Here is a 16,857-nt window from a genome sequence, read left to right as displayed (position 1 = left end):
TGCAGAATTTCATGATTATAGCCATAATGTGCCGCAAAATAAGACTTTTAACAATAAAATGACTTCCTCTAAGCAATATGATAACATAGAAGAAGCTGTAAGCTAAGAAAATTTACAAAGAAGAGAAGCATCAGAGTTTTTAATCTAAAACAAGAAAGATATGCTGACATCTAACGATGACATACTAGTAATAACCTAATGTCTACCTGTTCTCTTTACAAAGCCAGTATCAAACTGTTAGGGAAAATACCTTAGGAGGAAGAAAACTTCCAGCTTTCTCACATCCCATTGTGTCTACTGGTGCATCTTCTGAGGACCTCATTTTGCGGATCCCTTCAAGCACTATTTTCCAGTCGGCAGGGGCTTCATCTGCATCAAATAAATGCATAAATTTGAAAAGATCAGTGTATAACAGTTGAATATCCTCCAGTTGGCAACTTAGGTTGTCAGCTGTCAACCAACATGACATTTATGAACCAAGGCATATAAACCAGCAAAAAAAAGAAAAAAAAAAAAAGAAACAAATATCTAGTGGTGTTTCATTTTAATCTTTATATTTTACAGCCAATGCACTCAAACAGAGTAGCTATATAGTTTGATAAAAGGATTTTTATAAAGATAAAAGGTAAAACTGTGTATGATTGTCAACAATATGTTTTTAATCACATATTTCATAAAAAAACATTATAGTCCCAAAGATTAACTTGCACAAACTCTATACCCAAAATCCCATGTACTCCCTCATCCCTAGTCAAGGCAAGATTCAGCTGCCTTTTTTCATCAGCTCAAGCTACAAGTTTTTAATTAAAAAAAGAAAGTAACAGGCATTTCGTTCAAACATTGGTTTCTTCCCAAATATCGTTTCTTATATTTGCTAACACCATAACCAATTTGAGTCCATACACTTCTGTGTACCCGTTGATATAACAGTAGAAGCAATCTCGGTGTCCACAGGAAGCACATCTGTGGTGCGGTTTGACTTTCCTGCAGAAGCATTTGCATGAAAAATAAAACTAAAAATGAGTCGTTACTTAGGAATTGATGGAGAAGGTAATTAAAGATAAGATATTCAAAGAAAGTGCTTACTTAAATGCATAGATCCATTTGTACTTAGGAATTGATGAAGGTAATTAAAGATAAGATATTCAAAGAAAGTGCTTACTTAAACGCATAGATCCATTTGTACTTAGGAATTGATGAAGGTAATTAAAGATAAGATATTCAAAGAAAGTGCTTACTTAAAGGCATAGATCCATTTGCCTTTTTATACGCAAAATCTTCAATGTCAGGTAAAGAAGACAGCTGCATAGAGAATGTACAAATATTTTGATCTTTTTAATCAACTATCACACAAAATTAATATGCTAAGCATTCAAATATTGACATATTCTAAAGTCTATCAGGAGCACAGATAACCATTGGAATGGTAATCTAACACGCAGTGCTGATATGGAAAAGAGTATCATTAATGTAAATGGAGTCCAATCTAATGATAAAAGTACAGCATAATTAAGGTTCAACTTTTTCATCTACAAAGAGTAATTCACTGCATTGAACTTTGGGTCAGGGGGCATTCCCGTTAACTATTAGCTTACTTTAATTTTCTCAAGACCTTTCTCTTTGCTTTTTCTTTTATGTCCTTAATACCTGCCTGCTACAATTTCTGGAGTTTAACACTTGACAAAAAATGCATCTACGTAACCAATCAGCAACAACTCAAGCAAAGCTAACAACAAAATGGAATATGAATCAGTAAAAAGTAAATTAAAGGCATAATCTTTCCCACTGAGAAAAATCTGAATGATATATCGTATGAATGACTTATTTAAGGCTTTTCTTTTCTTTTCTACATGATTCTAGAAGAGATCAATTAGGCAATAGAACCCATGCATTATCTTCATTTGATGTACAATTAAGAAAATAAATATCCAGTGGTAATTAATACTTAACAAAGAATTTAAAACCAACAAGTATTTAAGGGTACAATACCAAAAACAGACACGAGAATCTACTTTAAACGTACCAGGAAAACAAATAAAAGGAAAACCATTATCACAATTTCGTTTCAGGATTAAAAAGACACCCCTGTGCAAAACGTTCGAGGAAGAAAATAAATAGGAAAAGAAAGACTCTTACTTTCTCTTTCTTAGGTTCTACTTTAAGCTCACTTTCTGCAACTTCCAGAGCCTTTTGGGTTCTTTTTTTCGTGACAAAAACACGAGTTTCTGGCTTTGAGTCTTCCTCAGGACCTGAAATTTGCATATGAAAGAAGAAATCATGAAAAATGGTTACTAATGAGGTAGCAATGAAAAGAAGTAAAGACAAGAAAAAAATTTTCTTTTTTTGAGAAGTTTAAGGTTTTTGTTTGTTTCTAACCTGGGATTGGGTCAGAAGAAAGAATCAGTGATTTAGATTGGAGGATTTTGGAAGAGAATTTTGTATTGGGCATTTTGTTACATTTGAATCGCCCAAAAGCTATTGGAAGAAGTAAAGGACTTCTCAGAAAAGTGAGACTCATTTGGGTTGTGGAGGGACTGAGTCGGATTATAATCTGCATTAAAATTTGTACACCATTCGAGGCAATTTCTGAAAATTTAAATCATAAAACTAGTAATTAAAATAATATATAGGAAAACTGATGCTTGGTTGTTAGAAAAAAAAAAATGTGAATATATATAATTTATGTATATAAATTAATATAAAATGATAAACTATTAAATAAAAATTACTGAAGAAAAAAATATAGAAGAATAAGAGTTCAAGAAGTAAAAGATAATTTGTAAGAAAGCTCATTTTAGGGCAGATCAATTAGTGATTTTTGCTATTGATTTTGGAGTTCATATTTTAGATACTTCTCATTGAATTTGGATTTTTTTTTTTTATAATTTGAGGACCGGAATAATAATATAGATTATATAACAAGCATACGTTTTCCTTTTGAATAACATTAACCATATTATTAATAACTCATGTGGTAGGGACAACTCAAACTCGAGACCTCTACCGTCCATATTTTTAATAAAATGTTAAATCATTCAATTTTGAGTAGTTTATAATAAAATTCTCCTTTCTATTTTTTATCTAATTTTTAGTTTTTAAACCAATTAGGTAAAATTCTTCTATTTTCCTTCTATCCCCTTTTATTTTTCTTCTCTTTAAATCATACTTCCTTTCATTTTTAATTTCTTAATGGTGCTTTTTCTTTTTTCTTTTTTTTTTTCTAACACATGGGCCAGGCCCAATACAAATTCGATCCTGAACAATGGGACTTGGACATGTTATCATTTCCATGATTTCACTTGGAGCAAACCTTTCTCAATCTATTTAAAAAAGTTATTAAGCAATCTCAACTATAGCCAAAAAAAAAAAAAAAAAATTGTGATTGACTATACTATCTTTATATCAGCTCTCTACTTAAAATTTTATAACATTTCATCTTTTGTTTATCAGAAAATCATATATAATTTGATTGATTTTTTCACTTTTTATAAAAACATGAAAAATAAAAGATCTCGATTTAAGGATCTCTTACAAGAGAATTTTCATTAATTTAATAATATTATTTCTGCCTATTTCATTTTGAAACTATGAAAATAAACATTTATCCCAAAAGCAGGTATTGGGAGCTATTCATTTATAAAGAGTTATTGGCAATTAGTGGTAACTTACCGTCCTCTCATCCACAAAGAGAAGATAAAACATGTAGCTCAATACTAAAAGCAATGATATACTCTGCTAAATAATAATGAAATTGTAATGTAATGTTACAAAGCAATATTGCATGTTGTAAAACTATATATATATATATATATATTTTTTTTTTTTTTTTTGAGATATCAAAATTAATTCTATAATCTTTTGTAATTTTCAATTCATTAAAACACCAACGATGGTATACTCTCCCATCCTAGCCCTTTCTAACTTCATGTAGGATTTTGGAATTCCTACTCGCGATATACTACTCGCGATAAGCATCTTCCTTCTCCTTTTATCCACATGTCCAAGTTAAGGACATTATAATGTGTAATTATTCCTTTTTATGGCTCTACTGTTCCTTGTCTAACTCTAGTAGCCAAACAAGATTATGTAATGTAAGAATCTTAAAAATTTGCTCAAAATAAACATTATAATTATTTATAAGAACTGAAATCAGAACCAAAATAATAAATTGTATTTAGTTCTGCTCCTACTATTTCGGTTCGATTCAGTACGGTTCCTCGATTCAGTTCGGATCTACCAGAATCCTAATTAGAGGCTGCTGTACAAAGAAGTCAATGTACAAATTATGTTTCTTCTTTTTAGATTTGCACATGTATTTAATGACACAATTCAAGGATTCACCAAATCTAGAATGATTCATGTAATATAAGACTTGGACCAAAATGTTTAAAAAAATTCCACAACCGAATTTCAAACTATTCATTAATAAATTACCAAAGTGGAAAGATCCTTCGTAGTTTATAAGATGTTTCATATATTCAAACCATTTATTATTTGAATCAAGATTCAATATATAGTATTCCTACCCGTATTCATATATCTTTTTGAGTATATAAACTAATTTTGCTTTCGGAATTCATAATTGCCCTTCTCCATAAATATTTTTTTTACGGATCAAACTCTTGACCTTATAAAAATGATTTGTTAAATACTAATATACCTTACCACTTGAGTTACTCCTCATTAATCATTCATATCAGGGTTAAGATTTCAACGATTATTTGTCGTATGTATTTTCATGTTTCTTTCCTGAGTACTGAAAATTAAATAGAAATTATAACAAATAAAATGATATTTCATCAAATTGACATACACATAAAAATTGAAAGAATATTATCAAAAAAAGAAAAAGATGGATAAAAACAATTTGCAGTCACAAATATAAACAGAAACATGGACAACAAAATCAAACTGATGGAAGTAAAATATTGACGAAATCCTAACCACTGCCTCCCTCTCTCTCTCTTTCGCCATTAAAATTTTCTTCCCTTCTCTCTATTGAAACATAAAATCAAGCATATAGATACGGAGATGAGCTGATTCTTGTCTCTCGTGACAATTCCTCCTCATATATTTAGTATATTTTTAGTTTTGTTGCAAATTTTTATATTTTTTGTTAAATAAATTACAAATCTATGTATATTCTGTCATAGATTCATGTTATTTATGTTTCTGCTACTTTGTGTTTTATCTCTATCTTGTGTGGAGTTTATGATCTCTCCATTTTATGTAGAGTTTTGTTTTGTTGTTTGCATTTGTTTGGTTTATTTGGATAGTTTACAATTTGTGGAGAATTTTTTAACTATACGATGATCTTCGTCTTTTGGAGCCTGGTCTTGCAGCCTGTTCCTCCATTGGATTTATTGGTTGAAATCATCTATGTTCGTCATAAGCAACTAATTCATGAATAATTACGCCATGTATAGAAGATTCGGGGAGTTCATCCAATCAACCACTTTTGAAGATCTATCCATTTTATTCGAGTTCACCTTCTATTTTTTTATTAGAATTTCTTATTAGATCAGCGAGCAATAATTATTTTATAATTTTATTCTATGTCTAGTCTTCAAGAGAGAGGTCTTGTCCTCCTTATAATATTTATATTGATTTAAAGTTTTTTAACGAAATCTTAATATTATCTTTAAAAAAATGACTGAAGTAAAGTTGTTGGACAGCTTTTCTATCAAACATGTCCAACTGCAATGGTTTCTACCTCGTATGAAACACGTCCGACTATAGGTTTTTCAACTATTGATGATAGTGGTTTTTTAGAGGAACAAAAATAATTATATAAAATATTTAAAAATAAGAGACGAAAAATACTAAAGCAAGCAATATTTTTCCGCTAGAGCTTGTATATTTTGAATTTCTCTAATTTTGAGCGAAAATAATAGAGGGACGTAACATTTTTCTTCCGCTTTTTCCCAAACAAAATGTTAATGAATTAGGTTTAAATTTGAAGAATATCAAGATCTTTTCCAACACTAATTATGATTTTGTGATATTGTTATTTTGGGGTTTTAAAAAAAAATGGTTAGAATTATTGATAAAAATCTTTAAGAATAAATCATTGTGTAAGTTTTTGTTAGAGTATCTAGAAAATAGTAATTTTTCTGAAAAAAATTGTTAACCCCGAATACCAAATGTATGTGTTTAAAAGATGTTGTTCTAAAAAGTAATTATACTAAATTAGTTCATACTTAATTCCTTAATCTAATAATTTTCTTAGTGTTTCATAAATCATAATTACAAACTCAAAACTACTTCTAATTTTTCTAAAGAATTATGTGTATACACATACATAAAACAAAAATATTTTGCATGCAAAATGTAGCCAATTACATGGTAGTTAGTTTGGTTGGTTTTCTCACTTATATGAGAAATGAGAGGTCTCGAGTTCGAATCTTTTCGATTATAATTATTTTCACCAATTTGATGAGTTAAGAGGAGGGTTATATTTATTGTGTAGCGTGTGGAGTGTTATTTCGACTTATAAATATCTCTAATGAATTAAAAAAAAATATAGTACACTTTTTTCTTCTTCTTTTTTGGCGGCCATACGTGGGTTTTCACCATTAATTATCCTCTTTTCTGTTTATTTTTTATTTTACTTTATTTTCTCAATTTTTTATGTTTTTTAAATAATTTTCAGAGTTATATATGTATTATTAGATTTTCATTTAGATTGTGTTCGCAACAGCTTTTAGCATTTTGATTGTATTTGGCAATAACTTTTAGCGTTTTGATTATATTCGATAATAGCTTTTAGCTTTTAGTCAAAATGCTAATCACTATTTTTTATAGTGTTCGGTAACATAACGTTTGAGCAAACTTTTAAAAGTTAAAGTAATATTTTATGAAAAATTAACTCATATAACATTTTGTTCTTAGCGTTTTATAAAAATTCACTCAAACAGTTAACAACTAAACGCAACCAAAACAGCTAATTTTATCGAAAAGACCCTTAATTTTTGCAAATATATCCTTATTGATAGATTTTGAGGTTTCTATGTAGAGATTTAATTGATATGTTTAATTCCTTTTATGAAGATATTGTTTTTTGGTTGGTTCAACTACTTTATTTGATGGGACCCATTGAAAGATTAGGATGTCCAATAGTGAATATAGATTTGCCACTTACTGGAGAGTGTGATAAAATGAATCAATTATGAACTCTAGCAATTGGTTATTGGACCGTTCAAATTCTCTATTATAATCTTTTTTTTTTTATTTATATAAATTTCTATTTCCTTTCTAATTAATGAAATATCTCCTTTATTTCTAAAAAAAAATATATTCTACTTTGGCTAATCTAACTGGTTTTTTTTTTTTTTTTCCAAAGTTTTCAAAATATCCAAACTCGATTCGATTGTCTGATTGTCTCCATGTATATCTGAAACGGGTCCAATTCGGATTGCAGACTTTGTTCTGTGATTGTCAATTCCGATTCTGAGATTTTGAAGTGTCCAAATTCCAAATCCGTTAGGCAGATTTTTCTTTTCTCTACCCAATCCCACAAACAGGATTCAAGATTCCGAATCTGAACCATCCCTGTCAAATGATCACTTTTCCAACACAATCTCTACCGTTGAAACACATGATCATTTATTGCAATATTTTATGATAAATTTACTCTCCAAGTCAGTCAATGAACACAAACTTCATTCAAAAATCATTTCCATTGTTGGAATTTTGTAAATACAAATATTTTTTTTAGAAAAATAAGAAAATGTCAAATATATATTCTTAATACTGAAAATTTATTTACATTTTATAAGTCAATATCTCAATAATATATTTTAAAAGTTCCAAAACATTTTTTATTTTGACAGACTGTGTGATTGGAAATATTAGAGTTTTAATTTCTCATACTTTTATCAATCAGACAATATATGATTGCTTTAGCTATAAATTTTTTATGAATCTAAGTTAATATTTTTTTAAAATTTTTATGAAAAATCGAAAATTTATTTTAGGTATTGACTTAAAAAATCAAATATGAACAATAAGAAAAGAAATTTCATTTATCAATTGAGTTATCCCTTGACTTTTACAACATATATTAAATGTTTGAGTTTGAATAATTTATTTATTTATTTATTTTATAAAAAAAAAGGTTGAATAGTTTACTCAAACTTTGATTTGTAGATTAATAAATAAATCTACCCAAATATTTGAATTTTTTATATTAAATCGAGCTCAAAGAATATAATAAACTTTGTTTCATTACATCATTGATGGAAATCTTATTTTATATATACATATATATATATTTATAATTGAATTAAGTGGAACCAAATTTTGAACTAATTCATTTTTGACATATATACTTAGAATTTGTCTATTAATTAATTAAGTTAGCATTATTTATTTTAAAAAAATTGATACAAAAGTATTTAATTAATTAAGACTAAAATTAAAATTGCTTAATGCTTTTTATTTAATTATGGTGTAATTATGTGAACAGTCACTTGCAATGGGATGGAGAGGAAGCATCTTTTTATAATTAAATTCATTAATTAATATAATTAACAATAAAAATTAAAAAAATAAAAGCAAGAAAAATAAATAGTAAGTCAAGTCAACCAAAATCTACAAGTCAAGCATCATCCAAGATACTTTCGAAATGAAAACTATATATATATATATATATATATATATATATATATATATATATATATATATATATATATATATAAAAGAAAAAACAATGCCGTATGGATTTTCTTCCTGGTACAATAACATCATGGGAGATCTTTTTGGGGATCCCATTGACGTTGATTAAATTCCTTTTCATTATTGTTTAAAATTTTTTAAAAAAATTTCAAAAAAAAAAAAAAAGAAAATCTATTAAATGCTTAATTAGGTGGAAATGATGAGATTGGTTATTTCTGCCAAAATATCAAATAAATTATTTTTTTTTCAATAAATTAAATTAGTTTCAAGCTACAAAAGTGCTTTAAAAGAGTTTAACTGTTCGAAATTGTTCATGAAAACAGCTTGAATTTGTTTATCAACTGTTTGAAATATCACCGACAGTTACCCTTGTCTTCCCTTATTTTTATTTTTTCCGAATAATCCTCGGACTCTGAATTATTATTACTCAGATATTGAAATTATTGTTGTTCATATTTTTGGATTTGTTTTCAGATCCAGTCGTTTGATAGTTTCTAAGTTTGTTATCACTATTATGATGATTTTGTTATTTCGGTGGTTATACAAAAAGAAGTGTAGATGTCATCTTTGATAGAAGAAAAAAATTTTGAAGATAATCAAATTAAATTTGTAAAAAGACCATAAAGTCGAACAATGGTCATGAATAGCTACTAAGTGGAGCGAACGATCGCATATGGTACATATATTATGATCAGTCAACTTGATCGGATACTTCAAATTAAAATTGTATTTTTTTTTATTCTTTATATAGATAGTTTATTATTAGACTTGTTTTACAAAAATATAAAAATATATTGATCTATATTCCATATATTGTATAGTTTTCTCCTAATGAAATTTCCAGTTTGATTTCTTGTTGAAAAAACAAAGTAAGTTCAAATTAATACCTTTCTAGTTCAATTTGTAACAAACGCAACTAGTTAGCTCGAAATTTTTTAAATTTGCATGGCGGGCCTGACAAATAGCAACGAACGATAATTTCATCACATTTTAACTTTTACGTTTGACATTAAATTACAGTTTGATTTAACTTTTTTTTTTTAAAATATTGATTATCATTTTCTAAATATAGTTATCAAACCTTAGTTCCTCAACCATAATATTTTAGAATGTATTACTCCTTAAAATCCTATTTTTGTTCGGCTGAATTGTTATAACTAAAAAAAAATTAATTTTAAAATAGTAAAAACAAAGTATACTTACATCAAATTAATTAATTGTTATAGACCGTTTATTTCAGTTTAATGATAGCTTATTGGACCTCTAATTTATTCATTCCGATAATAAAAAATAAAACTTATTTAATTTGAGCTAAATCATATCATTTACTTATATGAATTTGTAAGTCAAACTTCATCTGAACGATTAAATTTCTTTTTAAAATTAATTCAATAAGCTGTATAACTCATTGTCTTTACAATAATAAAATAATACCGTACACAACTTCTTAATCATTCAATAATCAAGTCTTAATACAACTTTTTAATTATTTAGTTCGATGAGATAGTGAATTCAGATTTAATATTCAGAATTCAGCCTAAATAAACGATTATTTAGACTCAATTGCATTATTTCAGGTGGGCATATATTGACATATTTTCTTCTACCAAATTTCTCCCTGAACCCATATGTTATTTTCATATACAGTGTTAATTATCTTCCTTGTATATAATAGTGCATGACTGCCTGTCTTAATTGCATTCACTAACAAATTAAGACACAAAAGTGCAGTGCAGGTCTGAAAATGGTTCCACATGGCTTCAGATTCAATCCTACTGATGAAGAGCTTATCCAAATCTTAGACAAAAAAGCTTCTAACCAAGAAATGCCTCTCCACTTTATAATCCATGCAAATATTTACGACAATGAACCTCAACATCTCCAATGTCTGTTCTTGCTCATCTCTTCTTTTCTTCATTTCCTTTTCTTTCTTTTCTTTTCTTTTCTTTTTTTCTTACTTTCTGTGTTTCTTTAGTGATTAATCCACTTTGTTATGTAAATTACAGGGAGCCATAGTGAGGCTATAGGAAATGACGAGAGATACTATTATTGCAAGAGAGAAAATGATTCCAGGGAAGTATCAGGAAGGGGATGGTGGAAAGCTACAAGCCATGTCAAGAAAGTTCATGTTAGTAAAGATCTTATTGGCTATAAAAGGCCTTTAACTTTTCATAAGTACAAAGACCAACTCAAGAACCGTAATAATGCCATTAAGACCAATTGGATAATGCATGAGTACAGCCTTCAATCCAAAGAAACGGTTTGTTCCACTTCCATTTTTTTATTGGTTAGAGCAAATTGTTTCATTTTCATATAAGAGGAAGTGATTTTTTTCACTATTAAATTGGAATAGTGTTCTGAACGGTAAGGTATGAGTTTGAATATTGTCGTTGTGTGATTAACCCAATAAAAAAAATTCCATGCATGCAAGTAAACAACATGTAGCTCCCGGCGTACTCTATTCTGTAAGAATAAAAATATAAGTTCAGTTCCTAGACAGTGTTGCTGAAAGCCTGAGAGGGGTTGAAAATACTCTATGGCTCAAAGGAAAATTAACATATCCTGTTTCAAAAAAAAAAAAATTTTCATGCATGTATAAATTTAACATAAAATAGAGAATGTCATTGAACTCCTTTTTTTCTCCACGAGTACTCCATGTCTTTTGAATATGAGATTAGTTTTATTTAAGCGTTGAACTACTTGAACTTGCAGAATTATTCACTGAACTTGAGTATATCTTACCACTTGAGCTGCTCATTGTTACTTATGACATTAACATTTTTTTCTTTGTTGTTGTTAATTTGGATCGAATTATATAGATGATTCGTATTTGCAATTTGTAGTTTTTAGAGCTAGTTTTAATGCTACTGAACCAAATATTTTATATTAGTTTCAAATACTTTGAAGTGGTATCAGAGCTACTAAAGCATGTGCTTTGCAATTTTTTCTCTTAATTGGTTTTTGCTTAGGAATGGAGACTTTGCAAGATCAAATACAAGGGAAAGCCAAGCATACAAGAAGACATGGAGAATATTAGGCAACGTTACTCATCAAGCAACAACAACTCTGAAGAAGCTGGTACCACTTCAATGAATACCCAATCAGGCTCTAATAACAGAGAACAAGACAAGCAAGACGAACCTTCAGTAATAGCATTAGACAATGCAGGTCATCATCAAGCTGATTATTACTGGAATCTGCAGGAGCAAATTCCAGAAACTCAATATGATATGAGTAGTGGTAGTAATTACTATTTCAGTGAGCAGCTAGACCCCAGTTACAGTGAGCAGCAATTTCCTAGTCTTTGGTCCTGGTAGAATTACCAACGCAATTTATATGTATAAAGGATGGTTGTGTTTTAATAAATAATCAGTTCTTAATCTCTCTTTATTTCTGGCATTTCATGTATTTGATATTTTTGTCACATATCAATAAAAAAGTGTTGGATTAGAATTGCCTTTGGAATTACAGAGTTGTAAATTTAAATTTCAATAGAATCAGATTAGGGGAAAAAATACAGATGAAATACAAATTAATTTGAAGTTAAAGAAGAGGGTTTAGTTGTTTGAAATGCACTAAACTCTACTACGACGAGGATCGAGCTACGAAGTCTGCATTTTGAAAAAAAGACTTTTAACATACTCACTTCTCAGTCAAAAAATATAATTAATTTTTCATCTAACCGTTATTAGAGACAATAGTTTATTGGTTTTGTGGAATCTCGGCACCAAACTATTTTGCTTGTTTTTATCTTAACTCATTAAGATATTAATAAAAGTCCTTCATTTAATGGATAATTATAAATGTTATTATAGAAAAATAATTATTTACATATCTAAATTTAAATTTTGTAAATATTTTAGGACAACCAAAAAAAGAAATAACTAATAAATAAAATAGAACAGAGGGAGTAGTAATTATTTTTATATTAGTTGTGGTCTGAAAAATGTGTAAAAAATAAAAACCTTGTATACAAATATAATTACAGTTTAAAATTTCTTTTGCTTCTAATGTTTAACTAAAAATTACAATTACAGTATAAGGTATAAAAGTAAAAATTTACAAATTACGATAACTAATAAATATTATATAACAATAATAGTTTCCCTTTGGAAATATGAATTCAAAATTACAATTTAAAAAAAAAAAAAAAAAAAAAAAGGGGCAAGGATCCAGCGTGCATGTGCGCAGTAAAGAATGCACCAACAATGGTATACAAGAAAGTAGGTGTGGGGTGGGGGTTCGATTCCTAGTCCTTGCAAGAGTTTGGAATTTGATCCCTTGTATGGTGAGACAAGCCGTGGCACCTTTGGGACACTGACTCTCTGAGGCACATCCTGCGATTCACCTCCTCCACCATTCCCAGGGCAGGGGGGTGGGGGACCCCTAGGGTGGGGGTTCCACCATTTTTTTTTTTTAAGAAAGTAGCTGTGGGGCTTGTACACACCTGACACATTTCTCTATTGCGCGTATACCTAAATATGAACACGTTTAGATAAGTCAATGATCAATCGATCATTGCAAGTTCATGCATATTCAATTATTCGATGCAAACTTCAAAAAAAAATTTATTCGATGCAAGAACCAACTGGACGTTACTAAATGAGTGGAGCCCAGTTGGTTCGGTTGGAAGCTCATCTCGGTAGAATTTAATTTATTTCGAGTATGATTTGAAATTCAATGAATTTGAAAAGTTTAGACTCTAAGCTTGATTTGAGATTTGAGCTCAACTCAAAAAATTTTGAGCTTGAGCTCCGCTCGTTTGCTAAACGAATAAGCTTAAGCTTGATTTGAACCGAATTTTTTTGAGTTAGCTCGACTTATTTACATCTCATAATTCACACTATCTCTTTTTAAACCATGCAGTACTTTTACTAAGCACGATTTTATATTATTTTAATTGTTTATAGATTTCTCACTGATTAATTACCAATTGGTCCGAGAGTGTTAATTAAAATTAAAAATCGCTCATGAATATTGTCACTTGAAAATCGAACCTCGGTTTAAAACTCAAGTGTTCCAACTACTTATCTAACTCGAGGAATAACCAAAAGAAGAGCATGTTACATTACATATACATTAAATAAATGTGATCTTGTAAGAAAATCTTAAGCAAATGGCAAACCTACTTATTGCATATCTAAGTGATGTAAAGACTAAGATATGCTATTGAACCAAAGACTTGCTCAAAGTTGAAGTCATCTATGGCATAGATATTGTGTATTTTCAAGTGTCCCTTTCCTAGGGTTTGTTTTGTGTTTCAAAAAGCAAGTTTGTTCTTTTGCTTGGCTGTTTCTTATTGTTTGGAAGTTGTCTTCCTACCAATGATAATTCTCCTGTTTTGATAATGAGATTTCTAGAAAATTTCCAATTTATATTATAGACACTACCATTCCGCGTGGTTTTAAATCGAAATAAAATTGATCGATTTCATATTATTACTCCGGACAAAAAAGAAAAGATCGAAAAATAATGAAAATAATTAAAATTAAGAGTAACTATATTTATTACATATCATAAGAAAATCCAAAAAGAAAAATGTTAAAATCTTGGAAGATCCATCATATGATATCTAGAAGGTAAAATGTTTCAAGTTTGAAATGTTTTTTAAAGTGAATCGAACATGAATTTATTGTTAGTGATATCAATGTTTAAGATATATTCATGCATTAGAATATTTTTACCTTTTTCTAGATGAAGTAATTTTTTTTTTTCAAAGGTAAATTTATGAGCATGTTTTAAATTCTTTAAGAGCATGATTATAATTTTTATCTTATCTTACTTTGATAAATCTTTCCACAATCCATCAAAATGAAGCTCTAGGTTATAAAGTAAGTTTTGAGTTTCTTCCTTTTTTTATTTTTTTTTTCCTTTAACTTTTTTATATGCTTTTGTGGTCATATAATTTGTTCATAGGATGCTTAATATATTTGGCTTGCATAGAATTTCATTTGAAAAGTCTTTTATTCCATTAACTCTATAACATTGATTATACTCGAATCAAATTTTATTATATCATTTTTGGAATAATTTATAAATAAATTTTAAATTTGAGAATCTATATATTTGACTTGAATAAAATAATATAATTTTAATAAAAATAGTAATTATAAAAATTTATTTATTTTTATTCGTAAAACTTCAGACTACACAACAAGAGGTAGCATTCCGTGGATTTACCAAATTGTTAAAAACACTTATGGTCGAAAATACTCGAAATAGAAATTTTTCACTCTTCGCATAATTGAGAGGACTAACTAGATTACACCTGATTGATAAATATAAAAATTTATTTGTAAATTGATTCTTATTTTAAAAGATGAAAATTTTGAAATAAATGAACTTCAATGTTTCATTACCTTAGTAATACACCACAGCTTATCTAAATTTTTGCAAGAGTTATCAATTTTAGCCAAAACTTTTTATTTTATAAAGGAAAAATTACAGTACGATTTATTTGATTTGTGAAATACAACTAATTCGTCCCTGTCTTTAGGAAACAGATTAAAATATCCTTATAATTTATTTCCGTCAGACTATAAGGTCATTTTGTTCGATTTTTACATATTTTCCGTTAAGTATCTTATGAAATAACGAAAATACCCCTTTTTATTGTTAAAACCACATGAGGGATGAATTAGTTGTATCTTTTCAAATCACAGGGACAACATTATAATTTTTCTAGTATAATATTTTAGTATCTTTTATTTGACCTCTGTGTTTTCTTGTTGACTTAACGGAAAAAATATAAAAATTAGACAGAAGGATCTAATAGTGTAACATAAGCAAAATATAGAGACAAATTAATATATTTTAATAAAAATAAAGACCAACTAACTGTATTCCCAAACCACATAAATCATATTGTAATTTTCCCTTTGATGAATTTTCCACAATGAAGCTGTCTTCAAGGTTAAGGACAAGGAATATGTAACATCATTCCAAGACAAGAGAAGTGAAAGTCATTAGCAAATTAAGAATAATTTTTGCACGGTTTTCATACAAGGTTCTTTCCACTACCAAATCTTTCTGATGGTGAAAAGAAAGAAAGAAAAAGATGATTCCAAATCCAAAGATAACATAAGAATCAATATGTAATCTTTTATAATCTACTATTGATAATCATAATTAATTAGTCATCGATTGCAATTAGAAAAAAATCTCTTTCACACATCAAGTTAAGTCTTTTCTTACAAGATATGATAGATTCCTACGTTGTTTAAAAAGAAAATTATAATACGATCCCTGTAGTTTGTGAAATATAATTAGTCTGTTCCTATCTTTTCAAAATATACTAATTATCCCTATATTTTGCTTCCGTTACACTATTAGATCATTTTGTCCAATTTTTACATCTTTTTCATTAAATTAACAAGAAAACATAGAAGTCAAATGAGATATATTTTAATTTTATATATAAAAAAATTACAGTGCAGTCCCTATAGTTTGAAAAAAATAACTAATTCGTTCCTATGTTTTTAAAATTGAAAAGGGATATTTTAATTATTTCATAAGGTACCTAATGGAAAAAGTATAAAAATTGAACGAAAGGACCTTATAGTCTAACGGTAATATACTATAAAGTTGTTTTAGTCTATTTTCTAAAAGGCATGGATAAACTAATTATATTTTATAAATCATAGAAATCATACTATAATTTTTCCTTGTTTAAAATGTAAAGTTTTTTTTTTTTGAACATTATTAAAATTTAAAGTTGAACTCACCCATGATGTAATATGATATGTATAAGGCTATCCATTACTTTGCATATGAATTATGCACTTTCTTTTTTGTTACTCTAATAAATAATTACTATCCATGTTCCTAAATACTTGTCACATTTGAAATTTAACAAAAATTTATTATTCCTTGAAACCACAAATATGACAAATATTTTGGAACACAGTACTTTTTCAAATGTGACTTGTATTTAGAAACGGAGGTAATATTAATTTTGTCTCTATATTTACTAGACTATCTAAGATTTCGGTTTGGAATTAAAATAAAATTGGTTGAATTAATCAAAACGAAATTAGTTGAGATTTTATTGGATTAAAACTGAAATCAAAATCAAAATTGATTCAAAAGGTTTCAGTCATAGTTGTATAAGACTTGGAATTGAGATGGTATCCATGTGGGAAGCAACCTCCTAGTTCCAATCTCAGCAGATTTTTTTCCAGT

At 28.2% G+C, this 16,857-nt stretch overlaps 2 protein-coding genes across 3 annotated transcripts; one reads left to right on the top strand and one right to left on the bottom strand.

Annotated features, from left to right (window-relative positions):
* Nucleotides 1-250: 250 nt before the first annotated feature.
* On the bottom strand, nucleotides 251-2,622 carry LOC149498750 (endonuclease III homolog 1, chloroplastic-like; the record flags this gene model as incomplete). Of its 2 annotated transcripts, none has more annotated exon segments than XM_089724204.1 (5): nucleotides 251-369; nucleotides 916-984; nucleotides 1,239-1,302; nucleotides 2,137-2,249; nucleotides 2,377-2,622. In XM_089724204.1, coding segments are annotated over 5 exon segments (546 nt in total), but the record flags the coding sequence as incomplete, so codon positions are not given.
* A 7,766-nt stretch (nucleotides 2,623-10,388) lies between these two features.
* Nucleotides 10,389-12,089, top strand: LOC105629392 (NAC domain-containing protein 100). The gene is made up of 3 exons (XM_012210987.4): nucleotides 10,389-10,562; nucleotides 10,683-10,936; nucleotides 11,646-12,089. The coding sequence occupies exons 1-3, from the start codon at nucleotides 10,421-10,423 to the stop codon at nucleotides 11,991-11,993; spliced, it is 744 nt and encodes a 247-aa protein (XP_012066377.1). The 5' UTR covers nucleotides 10,389-10,420; the 3' UTR covers nucleotides 11,994-12,089.
* Nucleotides 12,090-16,857: the final 4,768 nt, after the last annotated feature.

This window comes from Jatropha curcas, chromosome 1, assembly GCF_041381405.1.
Source record: "Jatropha curcas cultivar XTBG-Jc1 chromosome 1, XTBG_Jcur_1.0, whole genome shotgun sequence".
Classification (NCBI taxonomy): Eukaryota; Viridiplantae; Streptophyta; class Magnoliopsida; order Malpighiales; family Euphorbiaceae; genus Jatropha; species Jatropha curcas.
Note: the sequence above shows the minus strand (reverse complement) of the source record. Positions and strands in the feature narration are given on the sequence as shown.

Coding starts and splice junctions, on each gene's coding strand:
- LOC105629392 (XM_012210987.4), top strand. CDS start 10,421: ATGGTTCCACATGGCTTCAGATTCAATCCTACTGATGAAGAGCTTATC. Junction 10,563..10,682: donor TGAACCTCAACATCTCCAAT/GTCTGTTCTTGC, acceptor TGTAAATTACAG/GGAGCCATAGTGAGGCTATA. Junction 10,937..11,645: donor GCCTTCAATCCAAAGAAACG/GTTTGTTCCACT, acceptor GTTTTTGCTTAG/GAATGGAGACTTTGCAAGAT.